This window comes from Garra rufa, chromosome 15, assembly GCF_049309525.1.
Source record: "Garra rufa chromosome 15, GarRuf1.0, whole genome shotgun sequence".
Taxonomy (NCBI): Eukaryota; Metazoa; Chordata; class Actinopteri; order Cypriniformes; family Cyprinidae; genus Garra; species Garra rufa.
In genome coordinates, this window is record NC_133375.1 from 40,618,100 (window position 1) to 40,636,610 (window position 18,511).

An 18,511-nucleotide genomic window follows, 5' to 3' on the forward strand; every position below is an offset into this window, starting at 1 on the left:
TGTCACAATTCACACTTCTCTAGTACGTTTCATCTGTGTGTGAAGATGCTGCAGACAGTGGCATAGTGCGAATCCATGAATGAATGTACCGAAGTGAAGTAAACGTCAACAGATTACCTGTAATCATGGAGTAGAGAGAAATGAACAGTGTGTAGGGGAGAATGTCACTCAGAACACAGTTAATGCATGGAGCTCTTCTAGAACGTGTTAAATAAGAGAGACATGCTAAATATGCAGAGCCGGGGGGTTGCGAGGACTGAAATTGAGAACCACTGAACTACTCCTTTAACGTTTTTGTTAACCCTAATATCATAATATTAGGATTAATATTAATATTAATATTAATATTAGCAGCCTTTTAATAAAAGCATACAGCACTTGAGAGTCTGCTATATTGTGAAAGTACTCCGAAAAAGCAGTGAAGTTCACAAAAACAGGTATGGAATAGCATGTTTGTGCTCTTTGCTTTACATCACCATAATGAGATTTTTAATTATGCACCAGAAACAACAGAAAAGAGGTGCTTGACATTTTGCAAAATTGCCTCCCAAATGAAAGTCATATTACGAAAAAAAAAACGCTCAAAGTGAGTCAACACAATCTTCATCTGTCAGTCCTCCATGCTAATGTGATTGCTTAATTTTCAATAGTGAGCTAATTGCTCTCCTGCACAAAATAACGTCAATTGTGACAATGACATTTTGCCAGAAAGTGCCTGGAATTATAACATCTGCAATAGTGGCAAGCACTGAAAAATCCTGGATGCAACATTCATTAACGAGGAAGAAAACCACAAAGGAGATCTCCTGAATACATAAATTGTTTTTTTCTAAACATCAGATTAAACAAAGACAATTGATGCTTTTACCTAAATCTCACATTCAGGGATACAGCACTTTATATATCATTACCAGGCACAGAAAAACCATACTCATCAAATCTATCTCTAGACTATTTTATTATAACAATAATGCCCATTCATTTTTTTAAAGAAAACATCAGAGGCAAAGTTTATATTAAGAACAAAATAACTTTTTTTTGTAAATCTGAAGTATGAAAGTTAGTTCAAATGAACACTTGCCTTTGTTCACGACTCCTACAAACTGAACGCAGTAAATAATCAAACATTTTAGTCTTTTAAGACACCATTCACATTATCCAAAGCAACTTTCAAATGAGCAAGTCCACTAAAAGCCAAAGCACACACCAAATCTGTCAGCTGCTAAAACTTCTATCTGAACTGGAAATCACCCTTTAAAAGCAGCTCTGCTCTCAACTGACAGCTTAATGGACCGATTCCCCCCTGAGCTTAACAAACTTCATAAATTCACAAAACTGAACAAGGCCTTACTGTGTGTGTGTGTGTGTGTGTGTGTGTGTGTGTGTGTGTGTGTGTGTGTGTGTGTGTGTGTTGGTTGTAAGCATAACAGAGCCCAACAACTACAATAATTTTCCCATAGGGATTTAAAAACAAAATCTTCAGTAAAAGCCATTAATCAAAATCTGCTACAAGATGAATCACAAAATTACAAACTTTGATTGGAAGCAAAATTTTTTTTGAAAAACTCAGCACTGATGAAGAAATGCACTACTATCTTATAAAGCACTGTGAAAGGCAATCAAATTAAGCACAATGATAAAATGTAAAACTATTGATTACAAGTCACCCACTTTGAGAATAAAAACTATTTTAAAATATATTTTAAATTATTTCCACTTATTTGTGTTTGCATATTGTAGTCTTTTCAGACACATTCTTTCTGCAAGTTACGTTTAACCAGTAGATGGCAACGAATGATTGTCTTTAAGACGGAGTCATTCAATTAATTGACTCAACTGATTATTCATTTTATTCAAACATACACAGCAAAATCCCCAGTGTTAATTTAAAAATCTGAGTGTGGACACATATAGACACTGAAGCAGTGTTAAAGTTAACACTGAAGCAGTGTTGAAGTTAACAAGATAATTAGGTGATTAACGAAGTGATGATTGATCATTAGTGAAGACACCTGCTGTTAATAAGCAGAATCACCAAAGGAGAAAAACTAAATTTTTAAGCAACCATTTAAGTGGTCAGTGTTTGCATCAATTAGGCTCTTGACCCTTAAAGGGATGGTTCGGAGTAGATTTGACTTCATTGCTATGCACTCCGAAGCCCATGTAAATACCCCATCCGAAGTTTTTTTTTACCTTAGTCAAACATTGAGGGAGTTTTTCGAAAGGCTTGTTACTGCCGTACATGGTACATGTGATGTATCTCATAAATTGCACCACTAAACGTGCACGTAATCTTACCAAACTTCTACAGTAGTGTAAATAGGGTATGTACTCACAAAACGCTGCATCGGAAAATTTGTAAGTCCACCATGAGTGTTTTAAAAACAACTTTTACCCGATCCCTACTAGTCTCAAAAACTACAAATGGCGACACGTCGGCGTCACTTCCCTGGTTTGGGAAAAGCACATAAAAGTCCACCTATTACGTCTGTGTGCATGTCAACGTAGTAGGTGGACTTTTATGTGCTTTTCCCAAACCAGGGAAGTGACGTTGCCGTGTCGCCATTTGTAGTTTTTGAGACTAGTAGAGATACATCACATGTACCATGTACGGCAGTAGCAAGCCATTCGAAAAACTCTGATATCTCCCTCAATGTTTGACTAAGGTAAAAAAAAAAACTTTGGGTGGGGTATTTACACTTCACATGTTTCAAAGGCTTTTATTGACAATTACATGACATTTATGCAAAGAGTCAGTATTTGCAGTGTTGGCCCTTCTTTTTCAGGACCTCTGCAATTCGACTGGGCATGCCCTCAATCAACATCTGGGCCAAATCCTGACTGATAGCAACTGATAGCTTTCATAATCACTTCTTGGAGTTTGTCAGAATTAGTGGGTTTTTGTTTGTCCACCTGCCTCTTGAGGATTGACCACAAGTTCTCAATGGGATTAAGATCTGGGGAGTTTCCAGGCCATGGACCCAAAATGTCAACGTTTTGGTCCCCGAGCCACTTAGTTATCACTTTTGCCTTATGGCACGGTGCTCCATCGTGCTGGAAAATGCATTGTTCTTCACCAAACTGTTGTTGGATTGTTGGAAGAAGTTGCTGTTGGAGGGTGTTTTGGTACAATTCTTTATTCATGGCTGTGTTTTTGGGCAAAATTGTGAGTGAGCCCACTCCCTTGGATGAGAAGCAACCCCACACATGAATGGTCTCAGGATGCTTTACTGTTGGCATGACACAGGACTGATGGTAGCGCTCACCTTTTCTTCTCCAGACAAGCCTTTTTCCAGATGCCCCAAACAATCGGAAAGAGGCTTCATCTGAGAATATGACTTTTCCCCAGTCCTCAGCAGTCCATTCGCCATACTTTTTGCAGAAGATCAATCTGTCCCTGATGGTTTTTTTTTTTTTTTGGAGAGAAGTGGCTTCTTTGCTGCCCTTCTTGACACCAGGCCATCTTCCAAAAGTCTTGGCCTCACTGTGCGTGCAGATGCGCTCACACCTGCCTGCTGCCATTCCTGAGCAAGCTCTGCACTGGTGGCACTCCGATCCCGCAGCTGAATCCTCTTTAGGAGACCATCCTGGCACTTGCTGGACTTTCTTGGACACCCTGAAGCCTTCTTAACAAGAATTGAACCTCTTTCCTTGAAGTTCTTGATGATCCTATAAATTGTTGATTTAGGTGCAATCTTAGTAGCCACAATATCCTTGCCTGTGAAGCCATTTTATGCAACGCAATGATGGCTGCACACGTTTCTTTGCAGGTCACCATGGTTAACAATGGAAGAACAATGATTTCAAGCATCACCCTCCTTTTAACATGTCAAGTCTGCCATTCTAACCCAATCAGCCTGACATAATGATCTCCAGCCTTGTGCTCCTCAACATTCTCACCTGAGTTAACAAGACGATTACTGAAATGATCTCAGCAGGTCCTTTAATGACAGCAATGAAATGCAGTGGAAAGTTTTTTTCGGGATTAAGTTTTTTTCATGGCAAAGAAGGACTATGCAATTCATCTGATCACTCTTCATAACATTCTGGAGTATATGCAAATTGCTATTATAAAAACTTAAGCAGCAACTTTTCCAGTTTCCAATATTTATGTAATTCTCAAAACTTTTGGCCACGACTGTATATGTGTGCCTATGTGAAACACTTTTTTTTTTTAAACAGGTTGTAAAAAAAAATCTTTCCAAAATGTATAGGAAGCACTGGATCTTCTGTGGATTGTGAAGGCTGTTACAATAAGCAAAAAAATAAAAATAAATAAATAAATAAATAAATAACTTAGAGATTAGACACTAGGTGATTCACATCAAACAATGAATATGTTAAAACATAATCATCACCTGATGACATGAGCTTATGTCTGGCTGTTTTAACTCAAATACAGCAGCCAAACAAAATTTAGTGTTAAACATTTAAGGGTTCGGAGTGCAATGAAGTCAAATCTACTCTGAACCATCCCTTTAAGGGTCAAGAGCCCAACTAATGCAAACATTGACCACTATAATGGTTGCTTAAAAATTTTGGTTTCCTCCTTTGGGGATTCTGCTTATTAACATCAGGTGTCTTCAATAATGATCAATCATCACTTCGTTAATCACCTAATTATTTTGTTAACTTCAACACTGCTTCAGTGTATATATGTGTCAAAAGTGTTAAATTAACACTGGGGATTTTGCTGTGTACTGATTCATTAAGGACTCACACAAGTGATGTTTTTAAGAATGAGTCATTGAATTATTCATGTAACTGATTTCTTGGAAAACACTCTACAAAGAAACACTTTGTCTTTGTGTGTAAATATATTTTCACTATGAAGCAAAAATAGACAAACTGACAATATTATGTTTAAAATGTATGATATTAACCATTTTTTCAGTTTTTAACTTTTTAACTAATTAATAATACATTCAACAAAAAGCAAAAGCAAGGCAGCTTTCATTTCATAATTAAATATTCATTAAAAACATTGCTAACACTTAAAGCATTTAAGTATAATGCATTATAAAAGTACTCATAATCTTAATGTATTGGAACTTTTCATAAATAATTGCAATCAAATTAAAAATGCATTATAATATCTGAAGGTTTGTTTTTCATTTGTTTTAATGTATTATAATTTCTAAAGGTGTAACAATGATTAGATAAGCATTATGTATTATAACTGTGGTAACAATTATTCATGAGATTATGCAATGCATTATTAGGCACTGTCACAAGGAGGGTCAGAGACGTACGGATCCATTTGCAGCATTTTATTCAAAACAAACAAACACAAAGGGGCAAGCAGAAATCGTGGTCAAAAACAGGCAGAAAGGTCGGGGCTGGCAGCAAGAATCAAACACGGGAGGGAGTCCAGGAATCAAACACACGGGAAAACAAACACGGAAAGAAACGCTCGGAAATACAGACCATACGGAACAATAAGACTTCGCAAGGTGGCTGTGTGTGTGAGTGGCTTAAATGCAGACAGTGTGATGAGGTGCAGCTGTGAGCAGTAATCAGTAAAGTGAGAGCAGGTGAATGCAGTGATTAGAGCAGTGGCTTGTGGGGAATGAAGTCCATGAAGTGTGGTGCAAGAGTACATGAAGACAGGATAGACCAGATACATGACAGGCACATTGCAAGGCATAATTAATGCATTAAAACTTAATTTATATTCCATTATATATGAGGGCTATAAGTAAAGTGTTGCCAAATCATTATTTTTGAAATGTTAAATCAAAATATTAATTTCTAAAGCTACTTTTGTAATGTCTACTCAAAGCTCTTCTTATTTAACACAATAATGACTTTAAATGATCTCTGGGGCGATTTCTCAGCTAAACAATTAGATATATTTTATTACCGTCCATAAATTCATGAATGTGACCCTGGACCCATGCTTAAGTAGCATGGGTAAATTTGTAGCAACAGCCAAAAATACACTGTATAGGTCAAAATTATCGATTTTTCTTTTATGCCAAAAATTAGTAGGATATTAAGATCACGTTTCATGAAGATATTTTGTACATTTCCTACTGTAAATATATCAAAACCTTTTGATTAGTAATATGCATTGCTAAGAACTTCATTTGGACAACTTTAAAGGTGATTTTCTCAATATTTAAATTTTTTTGCACCCTCAGATTAAAGATTTTCAAATAGTTCCATCTCGGCCAACAGTGTCCTATCCTAACAAACCATACATCAATAGAAAGCTTATTGTTTCAGCTTTCAGGTTATGTATAATCTCAATTTAAAAAAAATGAACCATTATGACTGGTTTTGTGGTCCAGAATCACAAAAATAACAAAACAAATGCACATATTATAATCTGACTCAATGCAGCAGAGTTTGAAAGCATCAATTAGTAGCAAAGTTCGGTGAAACCCAACTAAAATGTTATCAAACCGAACCGGTTGATCAAATATGTGACCCTGGACCACAAAACCAGTCATAAGGTTAAATTTTACAAAACTGAGATGTATACATATGAAAGCTTAATAAATAAGCTTTCTATTGATGTATGGTTTGTTAGGATAGGACAATATTTGGCCGAGATACATCTATTTGAAAATCTGGAATCTGAGGGTGCAAAAAAATCAAAATACTGAGAAAATCACCTTTAAAGTTGTCCAAATTAAGTTCTTAACAATGCATATTACTAATCAAAAATTACATTTTAATATATTTATAGTAGGAATTTTACAAAATATCTTCATGGAACATGATCTTTACTTAATTTCCTAATGATTTTTGGCATAAAAGAAAAATCAATAATTTTGACCCATACAATGTATTGCTGGCTATTGCTACAAATATACCCCAGCGACTTCAGACTGGTTTTGTGGTCCAGGGTCACATATGTAGGATAAATGAAAAGTGAACACTTCATTTAAAGTCTGATTGCTGCTAATTTGAGACCTTTGCCGGTTTGTCATGACAGCATTTCCACTGCATCTGCAACATCCTTCACTGCGAGGTACCATTTTTGTCTCCATGGCAACCGCAGTGCGATGGAGCCTGGCTCTGGGGGAGACGTGCAAGAAGCGGCAGAAAGCAGGCTGTTTTTCCATTACGTTCTTACCTTCACATCTCATTCTTCGGTCTTACGTTCTCCATCACTTTTGAGCACGGCTGTAAGTGGCTGTCGCTTTTTCAGATAGTGTTTCAGAAGCTGAGATGGACAGAGATCATTTGTACTCATACTGTGGACTCTATCAGCAGGGCTCTTATTATCAGATGCCTGTGAAGCTCTTTGGGAATAATCTGAGAAATCTGTGAAATGCTCACTCAGACGTCCCAGTGCTAAACAAAGACACATGTCACAACATGCTCCAGTACAGTACATAAACATACTATAATGAAGCACAATGCACACTATCCTGAAACCTACTGTATAGATAAACCACTGCAAACACACAAAAGTAAAAAAAAGAAAAAATGTTGTGCTTCATTAAGCGTGTTTGTGCTTTTATTTAGTTAATTAGTGCATAGTTCCTCCAAAAAAAAAAAACATCATCCAAGATGAAGATGAGTTTGTTTCCTCATCAGATTTGGAGAAATGTAGCATTACATCACTTGCTTACCAATGGATAGTGAATGGGTGCCGTAATAATCAAATTCCGAACAGCTGATAAAACCACAAGCAATAATCCACAAGTAATCCAAATCACTCCAGTCCATGAGCTAACATTTTGTGAAGCCAAAAGCTCTGTGTTTGTGAGAAACAAAGCCATTAATAAAATGTTTTTACTTTGCTGAAATATGAGCCCAAAATTCACAATAACACTTATTTGTTTAGAACTTTTTTGAACTGTTTGCCTTCTAAACAGTGCTTTATGTGCATATTTCTCTCTTGATTCAGACGAAACAACTTTTTTACTGGAGAAAGCAATATTGTGGATAGAGGACTTTTATTTTAGCCAGTAGACTTCAAGATGGATTTATTTCGTACAAACACGCAGCTTTTAACTTCACACAAAATTTACTGATGGACTGGATTGGTGTGGATTACTTGTGGATTATTGTGATGTTTTTATCAGCTGTTTGGGCTCTGATTCTGATGGCACCCATTCACTGCAGAGGATCCATTTGGTGAGCAAGTAATGGAATGACACATTTCTCCAAATCTGGTGAAGAAACAAACTCTTTATCTTGGATGGCATAGGGTAAGCATATTTTTTCAGTAGGTTTTCATTTTGTGAACTATTCCATAAACTAAGATGGGGAGTGCATAAACTGATTAATATGTATGCAGCTTTGAATGCATTAATGAAATTTAATAAAGTCCAGGATATGATGTTTATTTCGAGAAAAAAAAAAAACACAAATGAAGACTTGGAGGAAAAAACGCAAATTTTGCACATTTAAATTAATTTTCTTTTCTTTATTTTTTTGCAGGTTTTCAAATAGTTGTATCTCTGGCAATTTTGTCCTATCCTAACAAACCATACATCAATGAAAAGATTATTTATTCAGCTTTCAGGTGAATGTAAAAAAAATATCCCTGGTTTTATGGTCCAGGGTCACAAATATAACAAAACAAAGGCACAGAAAAATCTGACTCAGTGCAGCAGAGTTTGAAAGCATCAACTAGTAGCAAAGTTCGGTGAAACCAAACTGAAATGTTATTGACCTGAACCGTTTAATCAAAAATTAAGAGATGCAACCCAAAACTTGTGTCAGGAAAAAGTCAGTGAATTGACCTTTGTATCTGAACTTTAAAGGGGACTCAACCCTCTTTTTATTTGTGATATACTGTCTCAGTCTAAATTACATTCACACTGGTGTATTAGAAGCCAAACAAATTAGAATGTAATAATAATAAAACTTTGACAGTAATAGCCATTTATTGTAAAACAATTGCAATGTAGAAAATTAAAATGAACATTTCATAAGTATATTATTTTTGCTTTAAACTACAGTAGGAAAATTAAAATATTTCTATTCTAATTTCTACACTTCAAGGAGATATTTTGAATTTGGATTGCAGTAACATTATCCATTTAAATCGGTAACTGTAAGCAATTCATCCTGCACTTTTAAGCTTTTATTTTGACAGAAACGACAGTAGAACTTACATCTGACCAGAAAACTCCTTCAGTGAAAACAGGCTTACAAAAATGCATCTCATTACAAATCTTGTGAAATGCTGTAATCATAGGTGTGAAAATAAAGCATAATTGGTGGCCGTTGCATTCCCAAATGCACACTAAACTTAACAAATGCAATAAACAAGTTCACTGTGAACTGAGCCGTTCCGAGGCACGGAAAACACCGGATCAAGAGCTGATCACCTGAACGAAAACAGACTTGTTGAAGGAATTGTGCTTTCGGTTTTAATTCATTTGATACTGTGCCAAAGCATAATAGCCCAAAACACAACTTTAAAGAACTTTTATGTTAGAATAACTTTTATGACATAAAAAATCTGTACTCTTTCATGTGACCACTATAACATCGATACCACTGATAATACCATTGAAAATTTTGTTACATCCCTGAAAAATACTAAGAAACCTATCTTTGCAGTTCATAGAGCTCTTCGCTCACTGGAATAATACGTATTGTCGAAAACACTACAGAAATGCATGAAATGAACTCAAACCTGTTCTTTAATTTCCTGCAGTTTGTTGCTTTGCTCCCGTATGTCGTGCAGGAGCTGCAGAGCTTTATCATCCTCCTGCGACACCTCCATACGGGCCTGCTCCAAGCTGCGCTTCAAACTCTGAAATGCACACAAAACAAACTAAAAGTTTCAGAAACCAAGCCGTGACGTTTGGACCGTGCCACATTTCCACATGCAAACTGTACACTCACGCTGCATTCGGTGATATAGGTGGCCAGATCTTGTTCCAAGATGGTTCTTTGGGTTTCTGAAGCCTTGAGCTCCACATCCTTCTGCTGGAGAACTGACTCTAAGTCTGACATTTTACGCTGCACTTTTGAAATCTCCTGCTCCATCTTTTAAAAAAAAAAGGACACGTCAGTGCACAAATAAGGGATTGAATTATCCATAAAATAACGTAAGATATACATACGTACCTTTATATATGATTGTCTACACTTCCTGAAAGAATTGGCTCTGAAGGTCTTGTTCTCTGCGTGCTTGTAGGCTGAAAGACAAGGTCTGAAAGAACGTGCCTTTTCTAGAAGAAATAAAGTTGAAGAACATGAAACCACATTTACATTTTAATTACACCAAACAAACGACTAACACTTCTGCTGTTAATAGTAAAAGTTGCTTTTCTGATCATCCACATAGCCAGCAAAACAATTAAATGCTTCATTTCACCTCTAATTAAGCTAGGATATATGCAAATTAATCAAACTTTGTGGTGGCAATCAAAAAAAAAAACATAGAAGCTATAATATGAGTGCAAACAACAAATAATTATTCACTGCAATTATAAAATTGCACGATTTGATTACAAAAGGAAAAAAGAAACGTGATGCCAGGACACACATTTGATCTGCATGCAGATTAAATGTATTTATTTATTATCCAACTACATTTACTAAAGAAAATCTGTCAAATCTGTTTGATATTATGGTTCAGCTTCAATGCAAGTCAGAAATTAAATCAAAATAAATGCTTTCAAAAAACAGAAAATGACCAAAATAAATAGGTGAAATAAAGAAACTAAAATAAATTAATTGAATTAATTAAAATCAAGAAATTAAAGTAGATTCATTAATACAAAATAAATTCAATATAATAAAATAACAAAATAAATAAGCAAAATATATTCACTATAAAATGAACAAATTAAAATAAATAAACAATACATTAAATTAATAAAGTAAAATAAATAAAAATACATAAATTCAATACAATAAAAAAACGAGTAATGAACAAATTACAAACAAGTCATTAAATAAATATCCAATAAAAAAAAATGAACAAACTGAAAGAAATACAAATCAAATGAGCAAAAATAAATAAAAGCATCAAACTGATTAAAACTTTGCAGCACAAATCTCAGAAAACAAAGAAGCTCCAACAATATGAGTGCAAACAACAAATAATTAATCACTGCAATCATAATTTGATTCCAAAAGGAAAAAGAAACATGATTCCAAGACACACATTTGACCTGCATGCAGATTAAATGTATTTTTTTATTATCCAACTACATTTACTAAAGAAAATCTGTCCAATCTGTATGATATTATGGTTCGGCTTCAATGCAAGTCAGATCTTATCACATTTCATCATCCTCGATTTGCTTTGAGAAAATAAAGAAAATTTAAAAATTAAATCAAAATAAATGCCTTTAAAAAACTGAAAATGACCAAAATAAATGAGTAAAATAAAGAAACTAAAATAAATTCAATAAATTAAAATGAAGAAATTAAAGTAAATTAATTAATAAAAAATAAATTAAAGTAAATAAACAAAATAAGCTAAATAAATTCACTATAAAACAAACAAATTAAAATAAATAAACAATAAATAAATTAAATTAATAAACTAAAATAAATAAAAATACAGAAATTCAATACAACAAAAAACAAGTAATGAACAAATTACAAACAAGTCATTAAATAAACATCCAATAAAAAAAAATTAACAAACTGAAATAAATACATTTACGGAGCCCCTAAGGGGACGTGGAGCAAAAATTAAATAAAGTTTAGTTTCGCGTGCTCACGTGAAACTATCGCGTGCGCACGTGAAAGTTTCACGTGAACACATGAAACTAAACTTTAAAAAAAATTCTGTACATGAAGGTTTTCGCGTGAGCACATGAAAGTTTCAAGTGAGCACATGAAACTAAACTTTAGATTTTTTTTACTCTGACGTCCCCTTAGGGGCTCCGTATACATTCAAATAAAATGAACAAAAATAAATAAAAAGCATGAAATTGATTAAACTTTGCAACAAAATCTCAGAAAACAAAGAAGCTCCAACAATATGAGTGCAAACAACAAATAATTAATCACTGTGACTGCAATCACAAAACCGCACATAATTTGGTTCCAAAAGGAAAAAGAAACATGCATGCAGATTAAATATATTTATTTATTATCCAACTACATTTACTAAAGAAAATCTGTCCAATCTGTGTGATATTATGGTTCGGCTTCAATGCAAGTCAGATCTTATCACTTATATTTGCTTAGAGAAAATAAATCAAGTGAAGAATTTATATTAAAATAAATGCCTTCAAAAAACAGGAAATGACCAAATTAAATAAGCAAAATTAAATACATTTAATAAATTAAAATTAAGAAATTAAAGTAAATGAATATAATAAAATTAACAAAATGTCTAAAACATTAAAATAAACAAACAATAAATAAAATAACTAAAATAAACAAAAATACATAGATCTAATAAAATAAAAAATAAGTAATGAACAAATTACAAATAAATTCAATAAAATAGAATGAAATTACAAACAAGTAATTAAATAAATATTCAATACAATAAAATGAACAAAATAAATGCAACGAAAAAACTGAAATGAAAAAAATAAATAAATAAAAGCATAATGTATTTGTAATAAAAGCATATGATGTATTTGTGTATTTATTTATTATCCAACTACATTTTCTAAAGAACATCTGTCAAATATGTGTGATATTACAGCCATGCTTCAATGCAAGTCGGATTTGTGTCACATTTTATCATCCTCCAATTGCTTAGAGAAGTCAATTAGTTGCACTTTTTATTCAGTAATGATGTTTTAAAGTAACAGTAAAACATTTATAATGTAACTAAATATTTTTACTTCAAATAAATACTTTCTATTCATCAAATAATCCTGGAAAATAGAATGTAACAGTTTCCACAAAAATATGAAGCAGCACAACTGTTTTCAGCACTGATAATGACCAGAAATGTTTCTTAAAAATCACTGAAGCCTGAAGGGATGATGCTGAAAATTCAGCTTTACATTACATGAATAAATTACATTTTAAAATATATTCCGATAGAGAACAGTTATTTTAAATTGCAAAACTATTTAACTGTTTTTACAGTATTTTTGATCAAACAAATGCAGCCTCGGTGAGCAGAAGAGACCAAAAACAGTGTAAGAGTTCACAAACAGCATTTCTCTATCATGCAAACCAGAAATATTGATGACATCACCTAGCACTCAAGGGAACACACAATTGTTGTCCAATCAAATGCTCTCTAGTCTCCAGAATGAGAATGTGTACTGAATCCTTCCTGCCATTTTGCACTCCGAATCCCACAAAACTAAGTATTGAGTGCATACAAGCTCAGCACGGAGCGTATAGTGCAGTCTATTTTTAACCATCCCAATCATATTAGATATGCACAGACTGTTTCTAACTGCCACTCTCTACTTGGCATCCTCGGAGATGGAGGGGAAAAAATGAACGTCAGAAGAAAAGAGCTCCTAATAAAAGCACAAGCATCTCTACTCCTCCATATCATTCCCTCTCTCTCTCTCTCTCTCTCTCTCTCTCTCTCTCTCTCTCTCTCTCTCTCTCTCTCTCTGGCTTTTTCTTTCAGTAGCCTGAAGCTTTACAATTCAGCGTTAGGAGGCTTATAGATTACAAAACACACACACACACACACACATACACAAAACCCAAAAGATGCTTATGGAATCGCTTTCTGATTCCAAAGCAGCGGTATGAACTCATGTTCACATTCACAGAAACGTGCAGCCTGCAGGAACACACACAAGGCAAACACATAAAACCTGCTGAAGGTTCACACATTTGCCATACAGACTACACACAAATGAGTGTTTATCTTGTTTATGTTATTTATGAGGCGACTACATCATTTCTACACTTGCAAACCACTTTAAACTAATTATTAATATGCATTATAATGATGATTTTTACTATGATTTTTATTTGATGTGTTGAACTATTCTGTGATCAAAGTTCCAAAGTTTGAAAGATACTTTATGCATTTTTTCTCAACTGCATCCAGTACACCATAAAACACACTGCAGGTTATATCACCAGAGCATGCAAATGGTCATGCAAAAATATGATTATACTTCTGAAGCCAGCTGGATGCATAATTTAGCATGTGGAAAAGCAACACAGTGTTTCAAGATGATTTAATTATTCTGATCTCTTGGCTAATGCCGATCTCTGGAGAGGAGGGGGAATAAGAGAAATTGGAAACAAACAAGAAACTCTGACCAAAGGGGATGAAAAACAACAGTTCTGAAAGCTGAATATTTTAGAAGTTATGATGCATTGACATGCTGAGGGCCTGAATGAATATGAAATCAGAGATCATGTAACATTAATGTAAAGATCTGACACTTGAACGGCACTCTTTGATGTGGCTAAATATAACTAATTAACCAAAAATAAATAAATAAATAAAATGAAGAAATTAAAATAAATAAATTCAATAAAATAAACTGAGAAGTTAAAATAAATAAATAAAAATAAATGCATTAAAAATTAAAATCTAATTAAATTACCAAATTAAAGTAAATTAATTAATTAAAATTAAATTAAATTAAAATAAATAAAATAAATAACATCAATTCAATAAAAAGGAACAAATTACAAAGTAAATAAACAATAAATAAATAAAACTAAATTAACAAACTCAAATGAATAAAAATACATAAATTCCATAAAAATAAGTACTGAACAAATTACAAATGAATTCAATGAAATAAAACGAACAAATTACAAAGTAAATAATCAATAAAATAAACAAAATAAATAAAACTAAAATCAATACAATCAAAATGAACAAAACAAATAAATACATAACATCAAAATAATTAAATTAAAATAAATTTTAAAAATTTAATTAAACTAATAATAATATTAAACGTACATTTATAACATAAATATATATATTTATCCACTTTTTTATTTGCAATTTGTTCATTACTTAGTTAATTTTTATTTTATTGAATTTGTATTTTTATTTATTTATATATTTATGTGTGTGTTATAATTCAATAAAATAGAACGAACAAACTACAAACAAGTAAATAAATAAATATTCAGTAAAATAAAATGAATTAAATGAACAAACTGAAACAAAATACAATCAAATAAGATGAACAAAATAAATAAATACATACATAAATATAAAATTAAAATATAAATATAATAAATAAAAAATTAACAAACAAAAAATATGAACCAAAACCAAAGTAATGAACAAATTACAAATAAATTCAATAAATTAGAAAGAACAAATTGCAAACAAGTAAATAAATACAGCAAATACAAAAAATACTCAAAATAAAATGAACAAAATAAATAAAACAAACTAATTAAAAATTAACAAATTAAAATAAATTCATTAAAATAAAATGAACAAGCTCATACAATAATGCATCAAAAATGATGGATGGATGGATGGATGGATGACGCATGCATCAGGTGTTGAGGTCATGCACAGAGTTCACAGTAACACTTTCTATTCGCAAAGATCAAATAACACTCTTTTTCTTGTGTTCGTCTCTATAACTCAATACCTTTATAGAATGCATGCTGTCTGAGCGGCAGTCACGACCACACGATCCCTTTACCCGATCAACACTTATGCATGAGTGCTCACGTCAATCGCATTATTATTTCCCTAAAATAATATTGAGTTATCAGTATGTGTGTGTGGGATTGTGTTTGAGAGCAGATGAAAAGCTCTCGAGGATTACTGAGCCTGTGCATCACGACACACCGCAGGCTGCAGCATTAAATCATCTCACTGTCAAACTTACAGACACTTTCAAACAGCTCTGCATTAATGCTAATGAGGATCATTGCATATCCTTAATGCTATACAAATACTGAATCAACAATTCGAGAATCGTGCCATACTGATCTCCGCATGCTGAGTCTGTATTGCATGTTATTTCAATTTTGATTAATAGGTAAACAAAGCTGGTTTAAGATTATGAAAGCAAGAAGAAGTGGAGATTAACTGAATTGACTAACTATACTAAGGTTCAAGTCCCAAATGTTCATTTATTTGCTTCAGCATGTGTTCTGAAACAAAGCCAATCCAGTGTGAGATTCAGACAGTTTAAATGGCTTAATAACAGCTTGAGCGACAGAAAGACACGATTCTCCTGAAACCTCCACCGGCCGGAATAGAAGACTTCACGTCAGTGGTAACAGAATGAGGTAAACACAGGAAGTGATGCTGTATATGGGCGTGTCTAAACGCAACTTTTTAAGTTAGGTAACACCTTTACAAAATGATCAGCATTAGTAGATGCATTTCTGTGAAATATGCAAACAAACACATTATCGAATTTCTTCCAGTGGGGAACATATAAACATCCATAAGTACGGTGGCCGAGAGAGCTCAACGTGCTGCAACTTAAGAAAACACATACAAACAGAAAGAAAACACATGCAAACAGAAAAAACGACAACAACTTTAAAAAAAATCTTCATCAGTTTGACAACACAGGCGCTGCAAATCCTCGCAACGCAAAACACAAATACGGAAACTCACGGCAAACACAAAAAAAGCGCTGCAAACACACGAACGCGCTGCAAACACAAAAAAACGCTGCAAACAAAAAAAGCGCTGCAAATAGCACGGAGCACAACGGAAATGTTTCAGGGGGACCTCAAAAAGTGACGAACCCATCTGGGACCTGATCGTTTGTTCAGTGGCTGTTGGTCAGAGCAGAGCAGAGGTACTGTTGGTGAACTAAAGGTGATAGTTCACCGACTAACTTTGCGTTGCGAGGATTTGCAGCGCCTGTGTTGTCAAACTGATGAAGATTTTTTTTAAATTTGTTGTCGTTTTTTTCTTAAGTTGCAGTGCGTTGAGCTCTCTCTGGCACCGTACATAGGAGACTTTTGTAGCAGTGCATGGAGGGAGGAGGGAGAAGGAGAAAGAGAAAGAGAGGAAAGTGCTGTTTCCATAGAAATAAGTCCATTCTGTCACCTTCTTGCTACTCTTTTCCTCATACATTTCTATTTCACTACACCCACATACTGTATTTTTCTCTCTGAGTGCACTACAGAACGGTTACCTGAACTGCGCAGCCGGGAATCAATAAATATTTGATTTTGCTGAAGAAAATGTGAGTGGTGCAAAACTCTGTCACGATGCCAGGGTGGTTGCCAGGGCATTGCGATGCGGTTGCTAGGGTCAAAAGACCCCATCCTCTGGATTTTCCACCTGTTTTCTGGTGCAAGTGGTGTATTTGATCACTTAATGAAGTGCGGCCCAATGTACACGCTCAACTTTAATACTTAGCGATTTGATAACAGTAAGCAGCTGATATCAGAGCGGTTGTGTTGCACTGGGATTTCTAATGACCAGCGCAGTGGTGATGTTCTGTACAGACTTGGTGTCATGACACGCAGTGAGAGTTCACACGCTGACAGTGCTGGCATCTGTGTTGGCACCACTAGTCTCAACTCTCTCTCTTGCACCCATCTGAGATGCCACCTGGACGTATTCTCAGCTTTTATACGATCACTAATAACAATATGCAACTTAGTCACATTTACTGCAAAACAATGCACTGCAAATGCACTCTGTGGTTGGGTATATAATATCAACACACTCATATGCAGTCAAAAGCACTCACCCTAAAGGAGACCGGCTTGAGCTGCTGTTCTGCTGTGGATCCACTTTAGAGAGGGCAGGTCCGCACGAGGGAAGCCCAAGAGTGTCGAGTCGTCCTGGGCAGCCATGAGCTGGAGAACGGGCATCTGTGGCTGGAGGTTTCTGGAGGAGTCATCCTCAGAGTTCTTGAGAAACAGAGGAGTTGTGCGGGAGAAACGGATCGGATACACTTGAGTGGGAAGAGAGAGGAGCAATGAGACGAGGAGGGAAGCGAGCTGTATCCTAGAGAAGAATCGTGCACAACCTTCTCTCTCTCTCACTCTCGCTCTCCACTGCAGAAGCTCTCTATAATCACAGTAATACAAGCAGACTGACTCACTGTTGAAACTCAGCGCTCGCTTGCTTTCTCTCTCTCTCTCTCTCTCTCTCAGAACTGATATTTATCTTTTCTCCTCACATCTGATTCCAATTTAGACATTTTGTGCCTCACTGCTTATGTACGTCTTTATTCCCATATCTATGTAGATAGTCTTTCTATCTACATACGACACTCAGTCACTCTATATATCACACTATTTGTCGCTCTCTGTTTATCTATCACACTACCTGACAAACTAACTATATGTCATACCGCACTCTAGCTATCAATACTTTGTCTACTATATAGCACTCTGTCACTCTAGTCTCGCGTAGCCAGACCTTCAGACTGACGGCTGAAGGTCTGGAATTCATAGCAGCTTTCATTGGCCAAGGGCCGCCCATAAGACCGTTTGAGCGACATGTCAAACAACCAATCACAGTTCGTTTCGTTCAGCGTCACGTTTAGGTGCGTGGAATTGCCCCAACAACAGACTGGCGTGCAACAAGTCAGTCATTGAAATAACCAGCATTGAAAGATAACGAAGAAGAGGGAGAACGAGCAGTAAGTCAGTAATTTGTTCGCGAACGTCGCAAATGTGTATAACAACAATGGCGTCTGCATAAGGACCTTTTAGCAAAACGCCG

At 34.7% G+C, this 18,511-nt stretch overlaps 1 protein-coding gene across 1 annotated transcript in view; it reads right to left on the reverse strand.

The window, feature by feature from the left end:
- citb (citron rho-interacting serine/threonine kinase b) overlaps nucleotides 1–17,774 on the reverse strand; it is an 89,640-nt gene extending 71,866 nt beyond the window's left edge. The window contains exons 1-4 of the mRNA XM_073819366.1: nucleotides 17,529–17,774; nucleotides 10,045–10,148; nucleotides 9,820–9,963; nucleotides 9,608–9,727 (exon numbers count right to left, since the gene is read on the reverse strand). Of these exons, the coding sequence (XP_073675467.1) occupies nucleotides 9,608–9,727; nucleotides 9,820–9,963 (264 nt within the window). The 5' untranslated portion in view covers nucleotides 10,045–10,148; nucleotides 17,529–17,774. The remainder of the gene's footprint in view (nucleotides 1–9,607; nucleotides 9,728–9,819; nucleotides 9,964–10,044; nucleotides 10,149–17,528) is intronic.
- Between the last annotated feature and the right edge of the window lie 737 nt (nucleotides 17,775–18,511).